Source organism: Dipodomys spectabilis, unplaced genomic scaffold, assembly GCF_019054845.1.
Source record: "Dipodomys spectabilis isolate Male_0828 unplaced genomic scaffold, ASM1905484v1 ptg000140l, whole genome shotgun sequence".
Taxonomy (NCBI): Eukaryota; Metazoa; Chordata; class Mammalia; order Rodentia; family Heteromyidae; genus Dipodomys; species Dipodomys spectabilis.
The window spans coordinates 20,551,649-20,575,437 of NW_024870817.1; the positions used below are offsets into that span (position 1 = coordinate 20,551,649).

The 23,789-nt window shown below is 39.6% G+C and overlaps 1 protein-coding gene across 2 annotated transcripts in view; it reads left to right on the forward strand.

Moving 5' to 3' along the window:
- Nucleotides 1-9,071: 9,071 nt before the first annotated feature.
- Nucleotides 9,072-23,789, forward strand: part of Ssbp2 (single stranded DNA binding protein 2) — a 242,450-nt gene continuing 227,732 nt past the window's right edge. Inside the window, exon 1 of one of the 2 annotated variants that reach the window (XM_042690759.1) lies at nt 9,072-9,219. In XM_042690759.1, coding sequence (XP_042546693.1) covers nt 9,158-9,219 — 62 coding nt within the window. In that variant the 5' untranslated portion in view covers nt 9,072-9,157. The remainder of the gene's footprint in view (nt 9,220-23,789) is intronic. The other variant, XM_042690758.1, reaches the window with a different exon arrangement.

Sequence of the window (23,789 nt, forward strand, 5' to 3'; positions counted from 1 at the left end):
GATAATAAGAAGTCAAAAAATATGGATGAAGGGTTTTGGAAGATCACCTTGGGGAGGGTGGCAGTGGTGAGAGTTGGAAATGAAAGGCTGAAAATCATGTACTATTTATTAATTTAATAAATCTGTCTTGATGTCAATGTAATCGAATGTTGCCACAAAATAATGGTCTCCTGCTGCTACATAAACGTTGAGGCCAAGCTCTGATGTTTATTTTCAAGACAGGAGACATTGATCCTTCACTAATAGAATATTACAAGTTTATTTCTATTATGCTAAGTAACCAAAGTTGATTTCATTGTTTGATTTGATGGATGTTGGGGCTGTCAGAGTTCAGAATGGTCTGGGGGTAGGAGGCCAAGAAGCTGAATATTTTGTTTTCCCTAATTAGGCATCCTTGGATCTCATTCTAGTATAAAATCAATAGAGGCAAACTTCGAGATACTTAGTCTCTGGAATCTTTCTTTTGATGCCCCAGGGATTGGGACTATTTGGCACAAGATTTTTTTCCCCTGAGACCAAAACGTCTCTGGAGCCAGACAGAGTGTGAATTGGATGGGGCCCCACTGCATTGGAAAGGCAACAGGAAATGTGATGAGAGGAAGGAGACAGCTATAACAATAGAAGGAGGAAGTGAAGCCAGAAAAACAAGAGAAGAAAAGTAACAGTGAACTACCAAAATTCAGGAGGAAAGAAAATACACACACACACACACACACACACACACACACAAAGAGAAGCATAAACTAAACAACTAGGAACAAGAATCAAAAACCCAGAGAACTGAAACATGCTGACTTAGGTACCAGAGCACACTTTTTGCCTATTTCCAGAGCCCCAATGAGTGACCGCATGGTGCTGCTTACCTTTCTCTTTGCCTAAGCACAGGTGAATGAAAACAAAGATCTTCACACAGATACACCAATCTGGTTAATGTGACTAATTGAAAGGGGAATAAACAGGGTGATGATCAGGGAGGAGAATGGACAGTCACCAATTTGTCAGGAGAGTACAGAAACACAACAAATCATTTTCCTTTTTAATATCTGATAGTGAGCCAAAACATACACTTTGTAGTAGTCAAAATGAGAAAAAAAATATTGCATCTGATAAAAGGTAAGGCTTCAGGAAAGCAGACTGTTACTTGGTATTTCTGATTTTGCATAATCAGAGGACATAGCTATAAGAGTTGAATCCACTGCTGTGTATGCAACTGAAGCAACATCCCATCTGCTCTGCTCTTAGGTATTTGATTTCATCTGAATTCACAGAGTTTGCCTTTCTAGATTCCTATAGTTTATGAAGGAGCAACCATGAAAGGGTAAGAGTGATTGGGAGAGTCTGTATACTAAATTCTTGACGGGGCATAATAAGATAGGCGACTTGGGTAGAAATTTCACTTCTGTAATTTAGTATGTATGAACCAGGGAAAAAAAAAAGCAAAAATAATGCCCACCTCAAAGGATTGTTAGGAAGATTAGTTGAGATATTGTGTGTAAAGATCGTGGACAGTGCCTGATACATTTATTGTAAATGCTTAATAAATATTAGAGTGAGTCTACATAAGAGGCAGATCCTCCCAGCATGGGATGTCTGGACTGAAATCTTTTCATGGTTGAATCATACAAAGTTTCCAGCAGTCAACCATTTTTGACTTACAAAAATAGTGGTTAGTAAATTTTCCAATCTAACATGTTCCCACTGAGCTTTCCTATTCCTTTAGCATTATGTCTTACTGTTGAGGAAGGGAAGGAGGAATACTAAGCAAACGAAGGAATGGGAGGGTGAGGGTGAGGGAGAGATGTCATGTGGCAACATTTTCTGAGGTAATGTGCAGTTTCTGGAAGCTGAGGTTAAAGAGATGCAGTTTTGCTGTGCCTTCCCCTCAGAAACCTTTGGTCAGATCTGTATGTCTTTGGAAAATTTCTAAGACATGGATATGGCATATGTTCCCTTGTGCTGCAAGTGAGAAATGCTTCTTTAAAATAAAACAAGCTCAAATTATAAAATAGAAATAATATCTCCTAAAAAGACACAAGAACCAAAGCAAGCACAAAGGAAGTAGAATAGTACAGGAAATTTGGAGGGTAGAGACAACTCTTCCAGAAGTGGTAGGAAAAGTGGTCAGGCCCAGGTTCTTCTCTGACCACATTTCTCTTCCAACTCCTTACATCTGTCACCACAGTGAACTCTTTATTTGCCTTCCTTCCTGGAAATAAGGTTAAAGCCGAAAAGCCAGGATAAATGGCTAAAGTCCAGGATAATGCCCTCCTGAAGCCTCGAATTTCAACCATGAGACCAAAGAAGAATGTTATATTTGCTGGAATTCTTGATAAAAAGTATTCCAAACTCAGAGTGCTAGCAAAAACACAAAGTAGTACAACTACTGGGGACACTGTATAAAATGTCCTCATAGAACCATAAATCCAGACAAATTAGAGTGAGGAGGTTAGATAAGACTCTAAGATCGAAATGTATCCTTTCTTAACTATCTAATTAACAATGCTTCCCCAGACCACAGACAACATTAGTCTGAGAAGTTGGATGAAACAATTTTTAGCATTATGTGGCAAGGGAATCCTTCTGTTCTGTGTTAAGAATTTTGGTCCAAGGAAAAAGACCTGAAGATTTGGAAAGGTGATGGCAATAGGATTATAAAATTATCTGATTAGGATTCTCACAATCTATGAATGATCTTGATAGGTGGCAATTGCCACCACAGAGTAATTTGGTATACATCTTCAAGAACTACTGTAGTTACTATAGTGCATTATGTAAGAGATAGCCCAATTGGTATCAAAGATTTCTAGAGTACCCACTAATAAAATATTTAAACTGCCCTCTATATCTTTGGCAAGTATATAGGGCCATGATAAGATTGTTTATACTTTATAACTCATGATTGCCAATGGCAATATGCAGGTCTTGTATTAAACAGATTTCATTTGGCATAACATCTTTGTAACCCCTTATTCTTAACTATATTAAAGTAAGTAAAATGTGATAGTGTTATAATCTGTCATATTTATTTCCAATTATGTGTATAATTTATAAAAAATAAAAAGGTAAATATAGTAGGTATTTTTCCCCGATGTTTCCATTTCCAACAAAATGAAGTGATACTGCCTGGAGTGTCGCACAGATTCCCTCTTGAGACTGGGGCCTTTATTAGCTTCAAGAGTGCAAAGACATCACATTGGCATAACCTCACTAGGTGAAGAAACAATATGAAGATTCACAATGTACTAAAAACTATACTAAGAATATTGAGTCATGAACACTCATTGGCATACTGCCTATTGCATAACTCTCAATACTAATGATGACATTTTAGCTAGTGGGTACTGCAAACTTGAAATTTGTTTTGCAGAACCTGCTAACATGAATAAAATTGTCATATATAATAGTCATTGTTTTCTCAATTTTTTTCTTGTAGGCTAAGCATAATTCTCTGTATCAGGATTTTTATTTTATTTCAAATGACTAGTATATTGGACAGCACTAAAAGAGATGGGCACTGGAGAACAGGAAGTGTTGCACTGGTAGAGCAGCATGCTGTCTCTTTTAACCTACTAGAAAGTGATTATGAATATGTAAGTTGGGATTTAAAAAAACCCAGGGCCATAGGTTAAGTAAACAGGCATTGCCTCCGATTAACTGATGCTAAACCAGTAACAGTGTGTCAAATAATGTTAATTGGAGGCCCCATTTCATTCATTATTCTTGTATAAATGACTAAATTGCACAGTATTATAGTTTCAATGACTATTCCTCCCATTACTTTGGTCTATGGCATTTGAATAGTTAGTGAATGGAAGCATGTTGGCTTGTTCTGCTTGAGTGTAGGGTTTTACCAGATAGTTTGAGTGACAAACATATCAGCGTTTGCTCACATCCCTCTGTGGAATAGTCATTTCTGAGAGAAAGGGGTGTGGCTTCGTGCATGGTTTAGGAACAGGACTCTCAGCCAGGAACACAGAGTTCTACTGGAACAACTTCTGTTTTCTTTATGGCTCAGATCATGCTAATAAAATCTTTGTAGAACTCAGTTTACCCAGTTTAAAATGCAGGTTATGAAAATATCACTAACTAGGATTTAGTATTAATATGTAAATATCTGCTACATTATTTGAAATGAAAAGTGATGTGAATGCAACTGAGTAATTTTGTATAAACAGACTGATTTTATTAAAATAGGACAGTTGTGCTTTTTGGAAAGTTGAATCCTCCCAAAAAACATTTAGTTTTAATGTACAAATGGTTTATTTTTATTTTTCTCTTTTTTAGTTTGTATTTTTTTAAGTAAATATTTTGTATTCTAAATTATTTTGTGTGCCAGTCTTGGGGCTTGAACTCAGGGCCTGGGTGCTGTCTCTGACCTTTTTTGATTAAGGCTAGGGCTCTTCCATTTGAGCTACAGTGACACTTCTGGCTTTCCTTTTTCTTTTTATGTGATTAATTGGAAATAAGAGTCTCATGGACTTTCCTGCACAGGCTGGCTTCCAACCATGATCTTTAGAACTCAGCCTCTGGAGTAGCTAGGATTACAGGCGTGAGCCAACAGCGCCTGGCCACTTCTGATTGGCTTTTTGGTAGTTACCTAAAGATAAGAGGTTCACAGACTTTCATGCCTGGGGCTTGCTTTGAACTGATTTTCATATCTCAACCTCCTGAATAAGCTAGGATTATAGATTCCCCCCCCCTTAAAAAAAAACTAACATGCTAAGTGCTCTACATGATTCAAATAATTAAATTCAACATTTAGCTTCCATTTAAACCTAAAGAGAGAATCTATTTGTCCTATTTACCACAAAGAAAGCCTTTTTTTTTTTTTTTACAGTTCCATGCACTGTAATAATGTAGACATTAACCTTAAAACAAAGAAAAAAATTAGGACCAAAGAAATGTATAGTCAATCTAGCATTTGAGCATAGTAGTATAATGAACTGCCTGTTTTGAAATGATAAAGATTTCCAAGAATAAGTTACAGATTTCAGAAAGAGAAAATTGTGCATACGTGCCCAAACAAAGCGGTGTGTGTGTGCATGTGTGTGTAAACTTAGCAATTAAATGTGTGTTCTATATTTGAAAGAATAAAGCTACAACACACACACACAAACAAACCCCTTAAATGTAAAGGTTCCATTCTAGTGGTTCACCTGTCAATATCCCCTCACCTAAAATTTTAGCCTTCCCAAATTAATCAGTCTGTTATGGGGTTAGAAAAACCTCGAAAATATATTGCATTTTTTTAAAATGAGAAAGCTTTGAATCTCCAGGCTCTTCTTTCATTTTAAAAATGAAAACAAACAAAACAATGGGTCTTCAATTCTGTGTTGGGAATCTCAAATTTGGCTCCGAATTTGTGCTTCAAATCTCATTAATTACAATATTGGTCCCAGGAGGTACTGTTGCTGATGCAAAGAACACTCTTTGTACTCAAAATAATTTGAACAAGGGCAAAGAAGCATTATATTTACATGTGTAAACATTAAGAAGAAAATAGAACAGAGACTGTTCAGGTAGCTATGAGCTGTTTTAATGATAATTGATTTGATCACCTGAGCTTTAAGGTTACCGTATCCGGGGTACATATATTATAAAAGTCATATTTTTATTTTGTATATTCATTGAATAACATTATTGTAAAGGTAAGTCTGGGCATTAACTTGGCAAGTTCTGAATTAAGACCTTTTTAGTATTTCATTCTTTCCAGATACAAACACCAAATTGTTATGAATTCTATACCTTACTGGGTAGACTTATAATTTATTCTTTAAATACCAGAACATATGCTATTATCCATAAATTAATAGTAAATTAAATGAGTAAATTCCAGTGATGGACAGCAAATAGTTTCTGTGGCTTTTTCATTTTTCTTTCTCTTTAGAACATAGTACATTAAACTCTTTGTGCTCTTGTACACTAAGAATATATATGGTCACATATTTTCATCTTATTAACAAGTTGGTTGGCTTCAGTGGTAAAAAGTAAAGTCCCCTGTAAGGAACATCTTAAGGACTTACAGAAGGACAAACTGCTCTATACAGCTATCACCTAAAGTCTTGCTTCTTAGCTCTAATGGTACCCATTGACTATCTGTAAATATGTACACAATAATGAGCAGTCCTGCTTATACATATGAATCACAGGAAGGGAGCATACTACTGCCTGGGTTGCCTGCCCCTCCACCCCCAGATTTCTGATTCAGTCAATCTACAAAAATAAATCCTAAGGCAATTCTAAGGCACTATGACGGACAACCACAGATAAAAGAATTTCAACATCAGTGTAAGGATAATAACTACCCTGCTTTTTCTTTGTGTTGTTTTGTTTGTTTGTTTGTAACAGCACCAAACCCATCCATGGTTTTTAACAGAGATCTTAACTTTTTAAAGGAAGGTAGATTAGCACCTGTCAGGAGTCTGTCCCTAATAGTGTTCTGAGCAGCACCTGAATTCTTATATGGAGAATTCTATAGGTAATGGACCATTAAGATGCTACAAAAAAAAGAGAGAGAAAAAGAAAGGAAGGAAGAAAGAAAGACAAAGAAAGGAAGAAAATGAAAAAATCGGGGGTTAAAGCTAGTGGAAAGAAAATTGGATAACAAATTTTGTAATGCTAATCTTGAAAGTAGTCTCTATAATCATTATCATTCATACACACATTTGAGCTTTTTGAGCAAATACACACACACACACACACACACACACACACAAGGCTTGCCAGATACCAGTGGCTCACGCCTGTAATCCTAGGTACTCAAGATTAGGAGGGTAAGATCTGAGGCTCTAGGTTTGAAGTCAGCCAGAAAAGTCTTCAGGACTCCATCTTAATCAATAAACCATCAAGTTAACTACTTGAGGTAAGGCTCAAGTGGTAGAGCACCATCATGGAGAGAAAAAGGCTGAGGGAGAGCTCAAGGTCCTGAGTTTAAACCCTGCTACTAGCACAAAGACCAAACAAAGAAACAAGAAAGCAACAAAACAAAACAAAACAACAGACTATCTAACCTTACTCTTTCTGTTAATGTCCTTGGCACAAAAATCATTGTAGCTTAGACTTAAGAAACAGGAAGGAGACTCTGTATATCCTATTCCAACTAACCAATCATTGTAGGTCATTCTGCAGAAGGCAATTCTTTTTGAACTAAATCTACTAAGTAAGCAATTCTCTAGCATGTGTAAGGCCTTGGGTTCAATTCTCCTTATTGGGGGTGAGAATTAATGTATTTATGCCAATGTCATTTTTGTACTTTATATTCCCTTCTTTTATTAGTTTGATCATTATTATTTAAACAGAAGTGTTTTTATTTTTCTTCTTTATATCATGTCTGTCCTCTAATGCTTTTGTTACATTCTAAGGCTTTGTTGAATCCTGTTTCTTGTATTCTTCTTTCTTTTTTACACCTCTCATTCCCCCCCTTAATTTCCTTAAAGATTTCTTTCTGTTCGTTATTTATCAGACTTTGTTTGTTTGATAAACCCATTTTCAATTGTCTACGTTTCATTCTTACTGCCTTTCCTTAACCTTCTGTTGATTTTATTTCTATCACTTGGTATCAATGCCCCTCAAAGCCCATTTCTCTCCATTCCATCCATCTCTGTCTCTCAATGCGTTTTTATGATCCTATGGCTAAATGCTTAATGTTGTTTTTGTGTAGTCAAGTACCTTTCCTTAAGTGAATGTTGTCACCTCACCCTTTGCCTAGCTGTTCCTTTAGTCATCTTTTTCTGATGTTTCCCTGTCCCATCCCCAAGTCCTCTCAGCTCACCTCCCACCTGAAGCCCAATTCTTCGCTCGGCCCCATTTGCACCCTGTCTGATTTTACAGCCAAGAATCGCTGAGTTCTGTAGAGGATGGAGTTCTATCAGAAACCAGGTTGTGTGTGGTTCAGAAACTTTTGCGCATTGGCTGAAATGGGATTAGGGATTTGAATCCAGAAATATGCTCAGGCAGTGTTTCAGCTCTGGCAGAGCTTGGCTCCCCTTGGAGCTCAGGGGCCTGAACGACTGGCAAGGGCAGGGACGTCTTTCAAAGCTTCCCCTGGCCATTTGCAGTCTGGGGGTCAGAATGAGCAGGCATCACCCACCCAAACCGTGGAGACTGGATGGGTGCGGGGCTGCCTGGGGCCTTTTTGGCGGCAGGTCTGGCGGGATGGGCGGTGTGCCTGCGTGGAAGGGGCCGGGGCAGCGGGGCACGGCGGTGCGGGAATCGGTCCCTGGGCCTCCGGGGGAGGTCTGCTCCGCTCTGGGGAGGCTGGCTGGGAGCAGGGGTGCGCCCCTGGGGGACAGGGCGCGGCCCTGGGAGCTCAGCGACGCCACCACAGTGGCGCCCTGGTCCGGAGGCGCAGTCCCTCCCCGAGAGGGCCGGGGAATGGCACCTGGTCGCTCAGCCAGAAGGTCGAGGGAACAGAGAGGGCGTCCTCGCCATCCCGCCCGCCCTCGGGGAGCTGGGCGCCGGGTGGGGTGGGGCGACACCCTAGGGAGTAGGGCCGTGCGCGACAGGGGTCAGCCGTGGGTACCGGCGCGGGGTCACAGGCTGGAGGGGAACGGGGGAGAAGGCCGGTGGGGAGCCCCAGGGGCGGCTGGGGCCGCGGGTCTGTCGGTACACGGCGGGCGCCCCGAAGTCTGGGGCGGCCGCGGCTCCAGCTCCGCCGGCTCCTGCCGGAGACTCCAGGCCACACTTTCCCCTCCTCCCGGCGCCTTCTCTCCAGTGAGGAGCGGAGCGCGGGCGGCGCGGGGGGAGGGCCGGCGGCGCAGGGAACAGCCAGTTGTTTAAAATCCTTCTAGAGCAGTTTCTAATTCCCCCCTTGCGCCCGGGTTCGGAGGGGGGAGGGGGGAAGGAGAGCGGGAGGAGGGAGGAGAGCGGAGAGGGAAGAAGGGAGGAAGGGAGCCGGCGAGGGAGGGAGGGAAGGAGGGAGGAGACTGCCGCTTAGGCTGTAGCCGCCACCGCGCGCTTCGGAAGGCCGGAGGGAGGGAGGGAGGGGGGGCAGGCCTGTCAGTCTCGCGCGTTGCCTGGGCGAAGAGGGCGGAGCTTTGGCGTGGGGCGGCCAATAGTGGGGGTGGCTGCGTGGGTCGCCATGGGGACGGGGCTGTTCCCGGGGAGGCTGTGATGGGTTGACAGGTGCGTGACAGTGGGAGCTGCTCTCGGCACAAGCATGTACGGCAAAGGCAAGAGTAACAGCAGCGCCGTCCCGTCCGACAGCCAGGCCCGGGAGAAGTAAGTGTCCCCGCTTCTCACCCACCTCCGCCTTCACACGCGCGCACACTCACGCACGCACTCGCACACTCTCTGGGAGACACACAGACACTCTCCGCCCGGGGAGAGCCGGGGGTGGGCTGGCAGGGGGAGGGGTGCGCGGGGTGGGGGCGTGCGGTGCGGGGAGCGGCTGTCTCCCGGGAGGCGCTTCCTCGGGGCGGGTGGCCGTGGGGGGCTGTCGGCGGGAGGGAGCGAATATGCTGGTGGGGGGGGGCGGCGGCGGCTCTGGTGGCGAGGATGGAAACTTGTTTGGACGATGGAGGGAAATAACCCGCGGCTTCACCTCCTCACAAAGTAACTTTGGAGCTGGGATCGGAGACCGCGGGGACCCCGGGAGCCTCCGGGGTCGCGGGGCGGGCGGGCGGGCTGCGTGGAGGAGGGCGTGCGGCGGGCGCATGGTGTCCGGCGGGGCAGCGCGGGGAGCGCCGCGGCGGGGCTCGGGGCCGCCGGGGCTCGGAGCTGGGAATCGCCCGGCGAGGCGAGGGCGGCGGGGCCGGGCGCGCGGCGGGCGGAAGCCGGGCGCGGAGCGGCCGAGCGGGGCCCCGCGGGGCGCGGAGACGCGCGCGCGGGGCGCGGAGGGCGAGTGCCGGGCGTGGGCCGGGTGGCGTCGGGGCTTTCCCTCTCCGGCGGCGAAGGGACTCGCGTGTCTGCGGTACCCGGCGTCTCGTGGAGGGTTGAGGCCGGGGCGGGTGGGCGCCGGGGACACTGCTGAAGTTTGGGGAGGCAGCGGAGGACCGAGTTCCGGGAGGAAAAGTGCTCTGGCCGGAGCGAGGTCTGCCGGGGGAGACGGACATTTCTGCCCCTCGCTGCAGACGCCACGCCACGGCGGCTGGCTGGAGAACTTTTTGTGCAGACTTGCAGTCTCCTAGACGTCGGGGTGTGTGCGTGGGGGGGGGGGCGGGCGGCGGGCCGGTCCCCGTGGGGCGGTGGTCGCGGGACGCGGAGGGGGAGGGGTGCGCACCCCAGTACCGCCGGGTGTGTGTGTGTGTGTGTGTGTGTGTGTGTGTGTGTGTGTGGAGGGGGGGCTTTCCGCGGCGGGGAGGGGGAAGCGGTCCGAAAAGGGGTGGGGAGAAGGGGAGAAGCATGGAGGTAGGCAGACGCGGCTCGGTGGGGGTTGTGGGGCAGATACAGGTGTTAACTTCGGTGGGATCCCGAGAGAGGCTGGCGCGGAAGGAACCCCGCCTGGCCCGGGATGCCACTGTCACGGCGCGCTGCGAGGCAGGGTTGTTTGCTGCTATTCTTGTGTACTTGTAACGGTGATTTGGTTGTTACTAAAAATGAGAGCGGATAGTGACTGTGACTACTGAGGAAGAACGCCCCTCCCCCCGGACCCCCACCTGCCCACCCCCCCTTGTGCAGCACATCAGAGAGATTACCAGTAACCACCTGAACTGCAGGGCTCAGGCTTGTCCTTGTCACTGAATCTACGTACATTTATTTATTTATTTATTTTTGGAGGAGTTCAGACTTGGGAAAAGTGGGAGCATCTCTTAGAGGTACTCTGGGTGCCCTTCCCGTAGAGAAATCGCCGTGTAAATACAGATCCAGTGAACAGACGACGGAGTTTTTCTCTCTTTGGCTTGATTTTGTCAGTCTCCCCCTGAAAGTTTCTTGTGCCCCAGGGATGGGAGCATTTTTTAATCTTCATATTGGCATCAACACACTGATTCCCCTAGGATTTAGAGGTGGCAGGCCTTGTAGAAAAACAAAACAAAACACAACAACTGAGACATTATTCCAGAGATATTTTCTGAGGAGCTACATTTAGGATATTGTTGGGATGGCAAGGAAATACGGAAGACATAGCATTATCTCTAGGTTAACAAAGAGCAGTAGTTGCTGAAATTGAAGTTTTGAAACACAGACTGATTTGTGCACTTTCAATCATTTGATTGTCATATATCTGAAGGAGGATGTTTTGGTGATTACAGAATATTTGCTTTTACATTACTGGCAATGAAGGGATTGAAATATATTGAATATCTTATTTATATTTGGGGTAACTGAATTTGAGGAAATAATTCTGGGTTTTACCTGGACTCCCAAGGATAGGTCAGAGGTTTTACTGAATCTAAGTTGATCCTGATGATTTTATACTGATTTTTGTTTATTATTATTTTTAGTGCTGAGATCAGGAAGTTTGGGCTGATGTGTCTGTCCTTTTTAGCTCAAATTCTGATATTCTGTCATTGAAAACAAATAATTGCTACTTTTACTGTTAAATCTACCAAACTGAACAAGTAATATCCACTCTCCTGAGCAAAGTGATGAGGGTTCTGCTAGATGGTGCTATTTGATTTAAATATATTTCTTCCATTCATTGCAATTGGCAGCCAGACTTCTTGACTGGCTTGCTTATGAACTAAATATAGGTGAAGAGGCCACTTTTGGAGAATTGACAATGACTGTTCTGAGTTGTCTTTGCATTAATTTCTAGGTGACTGTTGTTTGACTCTAAAATAAACATTGAGATAGGTTTTGTTTTATATAATAAACTTAGTTTCATTTTGGTTGGAGAGTTGATGTGATTACTCAGTTTTCCTCCTTATTGCTTACTTGAGAATTTACAGGCACTGTTTTACTTCTGTATATTGATTTCTGAAAGTAGGAATCTTCAAGTTGTCATTAAAAGGATGTCAATAGACTTTTGTTTGTAATTCTTAAAGAATAGCTAAGGGACAAGTAATTTTATATAAGAAAATTAGAACTGGTTTTTAAAAGCAATTTATAATTTATTAGTAAGTAATATGCACCTTAATTAAAGCATTCTGAAAAATTATTGAGAATGATGACATGAACACAAAACACACAAACTGGTTTAATAGTCTATCAAGAAATGTGCTTCCTTACCTGAGGTCATAGTGGGTAGTTGACAAGTGCTTACCTATATTGTATTTTTGCTTTCTGTCCAAGAATTCACTATAAAATGTTTAACACTAATTTATAGGTTGTATACTTTCTAAAATTTACTGTACAGTTATGAACTTTACCTACCCAGGGTCACATTAATTACTTATTTTTGTTGTTTTGAAAAAGCAAACAGATTAAGTCTATTCAAAGGTCTGGATTAGGTTTAAATAGAAAGGGAGTGATTAAAATCTTGGAGGTGGGAATTTTAGTTCTGATCTTTTTAGGCCATTGCCCACTTTTTAGTGTACTTTATAACACTGATCATAATATCAATTAACTAATTGTATAATTAGTTGTATGTAGATCTCTAAAATGTATGTTTTTGAGGATAGTACTTTTTCTCTAAGGAATCTTTGCATTAAAGAAAAGGCCTTGTTGGAAGCAAGAACAAATTCTGCTTTATAAAGATGTTAGACTCAAAGGTATTTTTTTCATCATGAAAAACATTTTTTGAATGACCTTCAAAATAAGAACTTCGGAGATTGAATTCTACATTCTCTACCTCAGTTGTATTTCAAAAATTCCTCAGAACAGTAGAACAAAAGTAAAAATTACAAAAATGCTAAAATAATATGCCAGACATTGTGTTCACTATGTATCTTTTCTCTAATTCTCACATATCTAAATAGATTTTTTCCCCTTGTATTCACGTACTAAGAAAACAGAGACCCTACATGGTTAAATAACTTATCCAGGTATAAACTGCTAGAAAACAAGAAAACTGGGTTTCTAACATGATTTGTCTAACTTTAGAACCTGTGGTTGAAGCTGAAAGGTACATTTTCAGAGTACCAGATTTCCTTCCTGATCTAGGGTAGGATGCTACAGATTTAGGGAACAGCATTACATAATCAGATATAACTGACTTTAAAGATTTGATCAGAAATGCAATCTTTCCATTGGTTCACACTGATGCTTATACCCTTCATTTTGGCAGGCTGCAGATAGGTGTGTGGGGGTGGAGGAAGGCATAGGAATTTTAAGAGTGCAAGTTGGAAGCCAAAAATAATTGAAGAATCCTTCGTTCTTTAATTTTCTTTCTAGAAATTTTGTTTGAGCCGGTGGCTCATGCCTATAGTCCTAGCTACTCAGGAGGCTGAGGTCTGAGGATTGTGGTTCAAAGCCAGCCCAGGCAGGAAAATCTGCAAGACTCATCTTCAATTAACCACCAGAAAATTGGAAGTGGCACTGTGGATCAAGTGGTAGAGAACAGCCTTGAGCTGATCAGAGCCCAGGGACAACGCCAGGCCCGGAGTTCAAGCCCCATGACAATGACCACCACCACCACCACCAAAATTAAATATAATAGTTGTAAACAACTGTATGAAATATTGTTGAAGTTTAAATCTCACAATATACTTTATCACCAAGAAAAAATATCCAGTACCTGCAAGTAGATCAGTAGCGATTTTTTTATTAAGCTAATCTGCTACTTGAATATGCCATAATACTGAAAGATGAATCTGCTAGAAGATACTAGTTAGCAACATAGGCATTGACTACAGAAATCAAGCCCAGTATCTAACTTGGGCTCCAAAAAGTAAATTCAGCTTTTTCAATTGAAAACACCAAAACAAGCAAATAAATAGTTCCATATGCTCATTTTTATGTGCTTATAGTCTAAACAACATTGACTCTTGAATTACCCATGTAAGAGTATATAGAACTTTGTATGTCAGCATCACCTATTCTTGTGTTAAAATGACACTGCTAAAGAAAAATTACAAACCACCTTTTCCTTCTGAAGGAAGTCAAGTGAAATAGTGTAAATCTCCTTAAAAATTTGAAAGCAGTTCATGAAATTTCAAATTTCTAAGACTAATGAAGGAATAGTTTTATAGGAATGGAAATTCCTCTAGTATATTTGCTCTCTTACTCCTAATCTCCAGGATGTTTCCTCCAAAATACTGAACAATTTGTATCTGAAATGTCATTAGCTGTTAAATTTTTCCTTTGATAGATAGTTTCTGTTATTTTAGGAGAAGGATCAAAAAACAATTTTTTGAGGGAACAAATCTAAAGAAATAAACTGCATAAGACATTCAGACTTAAGTTTTAGTATTGTTTATCCAGAGATTTATTAGAACTCTCAGGAATAGTACAAGAAGTATATACTTTCAGAGCTATGAAAAAAAGGAAGATTAAAGTTTTCTTTCTACTCTTTCAAAACCATTTTGCTCCTTAAAGCAATTCAAGATATAAAATAATTAAATATTAATTTTTCTACAGTGGCAAATTGTGCTTGTTAATTTTTCTGTAATAGCAGACAAAGTGTCTTGCATCTTCGATTACTATTGGAAAACAGAATTATGTTATTTTAAAATTAGAACATATTCTGAGAGACAGAAACTTATCATTTCATCTCAGTAGTTTAGAGTTAGAACTAAAGTTTAGGCAAAAAAATAAATAAGGGCTGGGAAGGTGGCTCAGTGGTAGAGTGCTTGCCTTGCATGCATGAGGCCCTTGGTTCGATTCCTCAGCACCACATAAGCAAAAAGAAAAAAGCCAGAAATGGCGCTGTGGCTCAAGTAGTAGGGCGCTAGCCTTGAGCTGAAGAGCTGAGGGACAGCGCCCAGGCCAAGAGTTCAGGCACTATAACTGGAACCAAAAAAAAAAAAAAAAAAAATAAAAAATGGAGTTTTCTTTCTTCCATAGTGATGGGACATAGGATTAGGACCAAAGTACTAGCATTAAAAATCCAAGAAACTACTGGTAGGAATGTATAACTTAAAGATGTGAATAATTACAATTATTTTGGAATACATTGGAATATTATCACTGTTGTGTGCACATTATTGCTTTCACATTGGTGGGAATGGCATCAAATATGTGCATGCAGGTAACGTTGTTTACTAATACGTAAGCTCCTGTAAGTATGTGTTTAAGGTATTCTTTCATCTGAAACATTATTTCCAAGATAATGCCTTAAAAATAGCATTAGAACAATGAGACAAGATGTTTATTAATTTTTCAAAAAGTTTAAGATTAAAATTCATTGGTGATATTTAGATTTTAGACTTTGCTTATTGGAATTAGTATGTTATATCTATTCAGTTAAGGTTTTGTTATACAGATCTCTCTGTCTGACTCTGTCTCTGTCTGTCTGTCTGTCTCTCTGTCTTCTCTCTCTCTCTCTCTCTCTCTATATATATATATATCTTAACTAGGAATGTGAGAGTCAGATCAGAAGTTGATCTGAAAGGTGGTTTACCAAGATTAATGTGTTGTTTGTTTTCAGTAATGTTGGTGAGATACCAGAGGCTTTTCTTACCTTCCCCAAACTATGTATCTTATTTCTTATATGAAGACATTGAAAAACAGGTAGAAAATGGATAACACAGAGAATAGAGTTTTCTCATGAAACTTTTTTTTATGTGTGTATGCTGGTACTTGGGCTTGAACTCAGAGACACATGTTCTCCCTTGTTTTTATCATTCAAGGCCAACCCTGTACCACTTGAACCATCTCTCCACTTCCAGCATTTTGCTAATGAATTGGAGATAACAGTCTCTTGGATTTACCTGCCCAGGGTTGGCTTTGAACCTTGATCCTCAGACCTCCTGAGGATAACAGGCATGAGGCACTGGTGCTCATCTTCCATGTAAGGTTTACATTTGTGATTAGTCAAGATAAGTATGTAGTAATTGTTGTTAATATCTTTTTTTTTGGTGGTATGGAAACTCAGTTAAAAATCTCAGGCCTTAACGTTGTTCAGCTTGTGCTATACCACTTGACTAGGACTGTCAGCCATGCTTTTTGCTGGTTATTTTGGAAGTGTAGTTTTGTAGACTTTTTTGTTTGGGATGGCTTCAAATATGATCCTGTGGATCTCAGGAGATAGGATTACAGGCATAAAATACTGTCTGAGAAAAAATGTCTTATTAAATAAAGATTTTTGAAAGGTGGAGCTGTTAATGTTTTTATAATAATTAGATGACCAACATTTTTATCAGGTCTATTATATATAATATATAATTTTTAAAAAGACAAACTTTGGTGTACTTTCCTAATTAATTATAAACTGCCATATTTGATGTTAAGAATTTTGATTATTTCTTCTTCAGTTTTGAGGTAAGAATAGGCTGTCAAAACATTTTAAATTGCAATCCAGCTTGACTCAGTGATCTGGCAAGCTCTTCTTCTGTATTATTAATTTTGCTTCATGAGTATAGTATCCAAGAAGTGGTTCAGGCTGTATTATTAATTTTGCTTCATGAGTATAGTGTCCAAGAGTAGTTCAGGACAGAAAAAAATAAAGTGGTCCTTTTTCTGCTTTTAAGGTTATCTTTTATAATATTTTAGGGTTGAGGAATATTGATTTGGTGACTAATAAACTTAATTTTAATTAGCTTTTATTCTAAGTCATGTTAAAATGCTGATGAAATATTTGAGGAGGCAAGAATAGAAGATGAAAATATGTATGTAGCTATGTATGTTGTTAATACCAAAACAGCAATCTCTCTTAAATTAATATGGCTATTTTTCATTAGTGATCTGGTATTTGCCTGATTGCCCTCTTATCTACTAAACTTCAGATTAAAAAAAAACCCCATAAAAGTTCGTTGATGGAAGAAATATAAGTAAGTGAATTCTTTGATAAATGATTTTCTGTGAAGGCACTTAAAGTGAATATTTTTTTGTAAAATTATAAAGTTCTAAATTTTATATGAAGAGCTTGTGCCATTTTATCATAAAGGTTTTGCCTTAATAATAACAGCAATGTCAGTGCATTCATTCAAGTATTTTCTTTACATATTGCACTTTGCTTGTGATATGTTTAATCCTCTCAAAAATCCTGAAGCCCTGGGCATCAGTGGCATATACCTAGCTACTCAGGAGGCTGAGATCTGAGGATCTCCATTCAAAGCCAGTCTAGGCAGGGAAGTCTGTGAGACTGTTAGCTCTATTAATCACCAAAAAAAGCTAGAAGTCGAGCTGTGGTTTAAGTGGTAGAGTGATCAAAAAAGCTCAAGGTTAGTGCCCAGGCTCAGAGTTCAAGCCCTAGGCCAGGCACACTTACACACAAAAGGCCTATAGGCTATGGGTAATGTTGTCTCTTAATGTTACAGAAGAAACAAAAGCTTACAGGTAACATAAACAAAAGCTTAGAGATGCACAGAAAATGACTTAGGTTTAAATATTATCTTGTTTATGAGTCTTAGAGAGGGTAAGGGGAGAGACAGAAATGGTGAAATGGTGGGACAAAGGGAGAACAAATGCAGCAATGTTATTCACTAGATATAAAAATGAACTATACAACTTGTGGGTGGAGACAGGAAGGAAAAACTGGGAGAAAGCAAGGGGAGGGGTGACATTCAAAAAGAAATGAACTCTATCTGCCATGTAACCCCTACATCACCTGTATAATAACAACAAATAAAATTTTGGAAATGTAGCATAAAAATAAATTTTATAATAAGATATTTAAAAGTGATAGATCTTGAATTGACTCCATGAGTCAGGAAAATCAAAGTTTATGATCAGCTTTCCTGCTGTCCATATAGTCTACCCGTGATGAATATAACATGTCTCTCAGGATCTCAATATCACGACATAAGGCAAATTTGAGGCAGGAGAAAAGGCAAGATTTTCCTTCATGTCTCATCAGTTAGAAATAAAAACCTTTACTTGAATTAGGATATTTCTTATTCCCTTAGAGAGAACTTCAAAATTCCTTCCCCTAAACCCATTAGTGATAAAATTAGTTGGTTGAATCAGTCATTGTTCATTCTCTGAACTGGAAATATTTCTCCCTAGTACCTGAATCACCTAAACAAAGCTGGGAGTTGTTAGCAAGGCAGATGGAGCTTGAGGATAATAAGGAGAATAAAATGAGTTCCTGCTTGCTAGGGACTTTCCAGTTTGAAGGAGAAATATCAAAGCAACAAACTAGGCAATTTTGGATAGTCATATGATATAACAGTAATAAAATAAGTAGAGACTGTATTAGATTGGGAAGTTGGAGGGAAAGTTCTTGTGGAAGAGGATTTAAGCTGAGACCTGAGTAATACTGAAAGATACAGACATTGGAAGATTAGGAATTAGAGTATTTCTGGCAGGTCTAAATGACCATTAAGGAAAGTGCTTAAGGATATGTAAAATATAAGTGAAAGTTGGGATAAGGTATATTTCCCTGGTTCTGTTTTTTTACTGGTGAGAGATCTAGTTTGTCTAGTCTTAGATAGTAGGATGAGCTAGCTCTTATCTCCCAAACCCTAGGGATACAGTAGTTTCTGAAGAGGACAGTGGGGTCTTTATAAGGATCTGGCTGATAACAATAGCTCAGGTTTATTGAATACTTTATAACTTATACTGGATTGACAAAATGTGGTATAGCTGGCATTTTCCCTAACTTCCTAGAGTGGATTGCTCATTCTTGAAGTAACTTTATTTTTCCTTTGTCATTTCTATCACAGAGAATTGTCTAATGTCTTATTTTAGACTGTAAGCTTCATAAGGACAAGTATCCTGGTACTTTTCTTACTACTTATTTGCTTATTGTATATTTGTGGAATAAATGTATATACTTATTGTATATTTGTGGAATAAATGAAATATGGATGTAACCAAATACACACACACACATATATATATTACACATATACACACATATATTAATATGTATATGTGTGTGCATTTGGCTACATCCCTAGTTCATACACATATATGTATATGTGTATATATGTGTATAACAATAGTATATCACTATATCTAGGTCATTTTTTCAATATTTCTAATATTTGTTACTAGGATGAATATGTAGTTTCTAAAGATTAAAAAAAATATGTAGTAGTCTTCCTGTGAACTTGAGAGCTAGGGAAATTACCAACTTACATTACAATGAAATTACATAAATATAATAGAATAAGCATTTACAAATTTAAAATATAAATGAAATTATATTTGATAACTTAAAAAGTTTTAATATACTTTAAATCTCACAATAATTCTGTGAGGTAGGTGGTATTTCCACTGCTTGTTGATGTTTGTAAATGAAAATTAATAGAGTAGTACAGATCATGTGTGACAGATCTTAGCCATATTTACATTTCTTTGGTTCCAAAGTCAGTGCTAAATTTATTATACTATAGCTATCCCTTTTACAATGAAAGATTTGTATATGTTATAATATAATTCATTTTTATAATTTTATAATTCATTATATTACAATTCATTTGTTTTGTTGTAGTTCTTTTGACACAGGGTATACATTAATATGCCACCATATCTAGCCAGTTTTGGATTCCTGATTTGTGAAGGCGCAGGCTAATTTTTATCGATGAACTTTGCTGTGTTCCTTTACCGGTGAGTTTTATTCTTGAGGGTTGGAATTAGGAATAGAGAAAAGGAAGAGGTTTTTTTATTTCCCCTCTTTCATACTGTGTTAGTTTGCTGTGACAGATTGGCTGACAGAAACAATTTAAGGAGAGGAAAGATTTATTTTAGCTCACAGTTTTCAATTCATTCAGTCTGTGGTTGCTTGATTCCATACACTTGGGCAGAACATCATGGCAGCAGGAGTATGTGTTAGAAGTTCTTCATCTCCATAATGAACTGGAAGGAGAGAATGAAGGACTGTGTGGGGACCGGATATAACCTTGAAAGGTATGCCTCCAAGAATTAAAGTTCCAGGACCTCCCACCAACTGGGAACTAAACATTCAACATGTGATTCTGTGGAGGCTATTTCGTATTTAAACCATATTGTTTCACCTCCCAGAAGCTCATAGCCATTCATAATGCAAAATGTATTTAGTTCAACTCTACATATTGTCTCCTTCCTTCCTTCCTTCCTTCCTTCCTTCCTTCCTTCCTTCCTTCCTTCCTTCCTTCCTTCCTTTCTTCCTTTCTTAAGGTTCAAGATCTGGACTTGAACTCGGTACCTGATGCTTTTGCTTATTGGCTAGTGTTCTACCAACTGAGCCACCTCTCCAGCCCTTCTATAAATTCTCAAAGTCTTAACAGTTTCATCATTGTTCTAAAGTCCAAATTCAAAGTCTCTTAGTTGTAAAATCAAAAGAAAGTTATGTACTTCCAAGATACTATGGCACAGGGTTAAACATTCCCATTTAAAGAGGAGGAATGTGCACATAGGAGGGATGGGTCCAAAGCAAAACTTAAACCCAGTGTTATGTCTGACATCCAGGGTACTTGGTATTATTATTTGAGTTCCACCAAACTTGGGCAGCCCAGCACTTTTGGTCTTGCCATTTGTATACAGCTCACATGGCCTTTCTTCCTGGGCTGGTTTTACTTGTCTGTGGCTTTCCAAACAGTCATTCCACATTCTTGGCATATCTAAAATCCTGAGGTCTCCGTTATAGTTTAGTCTTCAACCTCATAGCTTCACACATTGTCTTCTCAGAGATTACCATCAGGGATTCCAATCCTGTCACATGTGGCCTCAACTCCCAGACCATCCTTTGAAATCTGGATAGAAACCTTCGTGGCCCCTTAACTCTGTGTTTCATATGCCTATAACACCAGTGATAGGAAGGTCTGGTGCCAGCCTGAGCACCTTTGGATGGTGGTTCAAGTGGATGGCTAAAATCAGTGGAACAAAACCTGAAATTCAGTAAAAACAGAGGAGGGTGCCCCAGAGTCATTCTCTATGCAAGGGAAAGTCTTTCAAGTGAGTTAACTCTCATATCCTTAGGTCTGCCATGGGGTCTGGCCAATTTCTGAGATAACAGCAAGACATCTGTTCTAATACAAAATATTTGTCTTCTTTATAATGCTGATAATCTCTTCAGAAACGTTGTTTTCCTTGGCTCTAGCTTAGCCAACCAAGCTTTTCTGACCAAACTATCTTTCAAGTCTTTCTGTTCTGACTTTCTTTCTTTTTTTTTTTTTTTTTGCTCCCAATTCACAGTATAAACCTTGCTAGGTTTGAACTCATGGCTGTGTGCTTGGTTGGCTTGCTTACTATGCCTCCAACCCAGCTTTTCACTGGTTATTTTGGAGATGGAATCTTACGGGCTTTTCTGCTCAGGCTGGCTTTGAACTGTGATCCTCTGAATCATAGGCCCCTGAGCAGCTCAGATTACAGAGATGAGCTTAATTTAGTGCTTAATTTAATCCATCACATTTACATTCAGCCTCCTACAAAGTCTCAGGACATGGACAAAATGTAGACAGGTGTTTTGCTACAATATTACATCAGTGTCTTCTAGACCTTATGAGCCGGTTCGTCATTCTCTGCATTCCTGTTGGCATTCTGAATTCTTTAGCTCTCACCAGAATCATACAGAAAGCCTTGCTTACACAGCCTTCTAGGTTTTCTTTAACTTTCTCCAAAATTTTCAGAATTCCTTCCATAAGCCAGTTCTAAAGGTTTAAGAACCAGATGGATAGGTTTAGTCACAACTATGACCCCTCATAGCACTGTGACAGAAACAATTTTCAGGGAGGAAAGATTTATTTTGGCGCATTTACGGTGGCTTTAGCCCCATGTGCTTTGGCAGAATATCATGACAACAGGCAGGATTCTTTACCTTATGGTGAACCAGAAGCAGAGGATGAAGCATGGGCTGAGAACATAAATAGCTTTCACTCACCACTCCCAGTGTCCTATTTCCTCCAACTAGGCCTGACTTTCTAGTTGCTAGAACCTCTCAAAAGAGCAGCACCAGCTGTAGATCAAATGTTCAACACATGAACTTTAGGGGGACATTTTGTATTTAAACTATAATGCAGTTCAAGTAGGTATAATTCTAAGTTTATCATTTTTTTTTGTCAGTGGTGGGGCCTGTACTATGGGTCTGGGCACTGTCCCTCAGCTCTTCAGTTGAAGGCTAGCGGTCTACCACTTGAGCTACAGCACCACTTCCAGCTTTTTCTGCTTATGTGGTGCTGAGAAATTGAACCAAGGGCCTCATGCATGCCAGACAACTATTCTACCACTGAGCCAACTTCCCAGCCTTAAGTTCCATGTTTTGAGCATACAGTTCAAGGGTCTCAATTGCATTCACATTGTTGGATAGCTATTACACTCTCTATTTCTAGAAACTGTATCTTTTCAAGGTCTGTACCCATTGAATAGTAACTTTCTACTCTCCTCTCAGCCCCAGGCATCTAACATCCTATTTTGTTTGTGAATTTGAATATTTTGGGTGCCTCATATAAAGGGAACCATATAATGTTTGTCTTTTTTGTCTAGCTTCTTGTTTAAGTCTTGTAGCAACTCCATAAAGTAGATCTAATTCTTATTTTACAAATGGGCAAATGTCTCAGCCTATATCTTACCTAAGGCCATACAGTGAGCATTTTTTTTTTCTTAATGCTAGTTCTCTACCACTTCAGCCAAAGCTCCACTTCTGGCTTTTTTTTGTTTGTTTGTTTGGTTAATGAGAGATACAAGCCTCTCATGGACTTTCTTACCTAGTTTGGCTTTGAACTGCTATCCTCAGATCTCAGTCCCCTGAGTAGCCAGGATTAAAGGCATGAGCCACTGGTGCTTGGATAGTAAGTTTTTGTATGCTATATTGCAATTCAGATTTCTTACTCTGCTTCTCATTTTGTCTCAGTATGTTTCATAGTTGACATCGGGGAAATATAATGGAGTGGGATGTCTAGGTGGGAGGAGGGTGTTGGATGAAAGGATGAATACTTTTACAGTTTGTTTTTAACTTACAATCACCATTTTTAATTGGGCTGGGAAACAATAGAAAATAAAGGAGAAATTAAGGAGATATTAGAAACACTTTATATTTGTTAAGATGGTGGACCAAATCATAGGTAATAGAATGCTCCCAAATGGCTCCAGATCCTTTAGGTAATACCAGTGTGAGATTTAACAACTTGGACCTAAATGCTTATAAAAGAGGAAGATGCCAATTAGGAACTCAGATGGAGTTATTTCTCTATTCTTTCAGTAACTAGAGTATTTAGAGACAGTAATCAGTCATAAGTTGCTTGGTAAATTTTGGAGTCAGAGATAAATATAAGAGAAATATGTAATATTTTAAAAAAACTTTCTCTTATAAATATGAATTTCCTCTACTTGTTGTCTCTTTTTTTGTTTGTTTTTGGACTAGGGCATCTGGAAAGTTCCATGTGGTCCAGAAGCAATACTACAACCATATTGAATCTATTACCAGTCATTTCCCTGCAACTAACTACAAGAACAAGTAGAAACAATTCCTTTGTTGATTTTTTTTCTTTTTCAAGTATCCTGTGGATAAAATTATGTGATGATTATATTTTGTCAGTGCATTTAAGCTATAACTTATTAGGAAGCTACTAACATGTTTAAGTATTTTTTTTACCTTGAGTAAAATAGTCATTGATATTATTAATCCTTTATTTAGAAATATTGCAATGAAAAAAGTTACATGAAATTTCTACCATGAAATATATTAGATGCATATATGTATGTCATGTATATGTGTGCATATATTGAGAATAGTTTTCGGGTAGAAGTTCATCTTGGGAAATGATTTACTAGTTTATTTTGAACTCATTGCATTATATAAATGAATTAGACTTACGAATTCAGGGTCAGAAAGATTAGGACATAGGCAGAAGTTTGCTGAAGCATTAAAGGCTACTAATGCTTTTCTTTAAAATGGAGTATCATTGACATGATAACTGAAAATATAGCAAATACTGATAATATTGCTA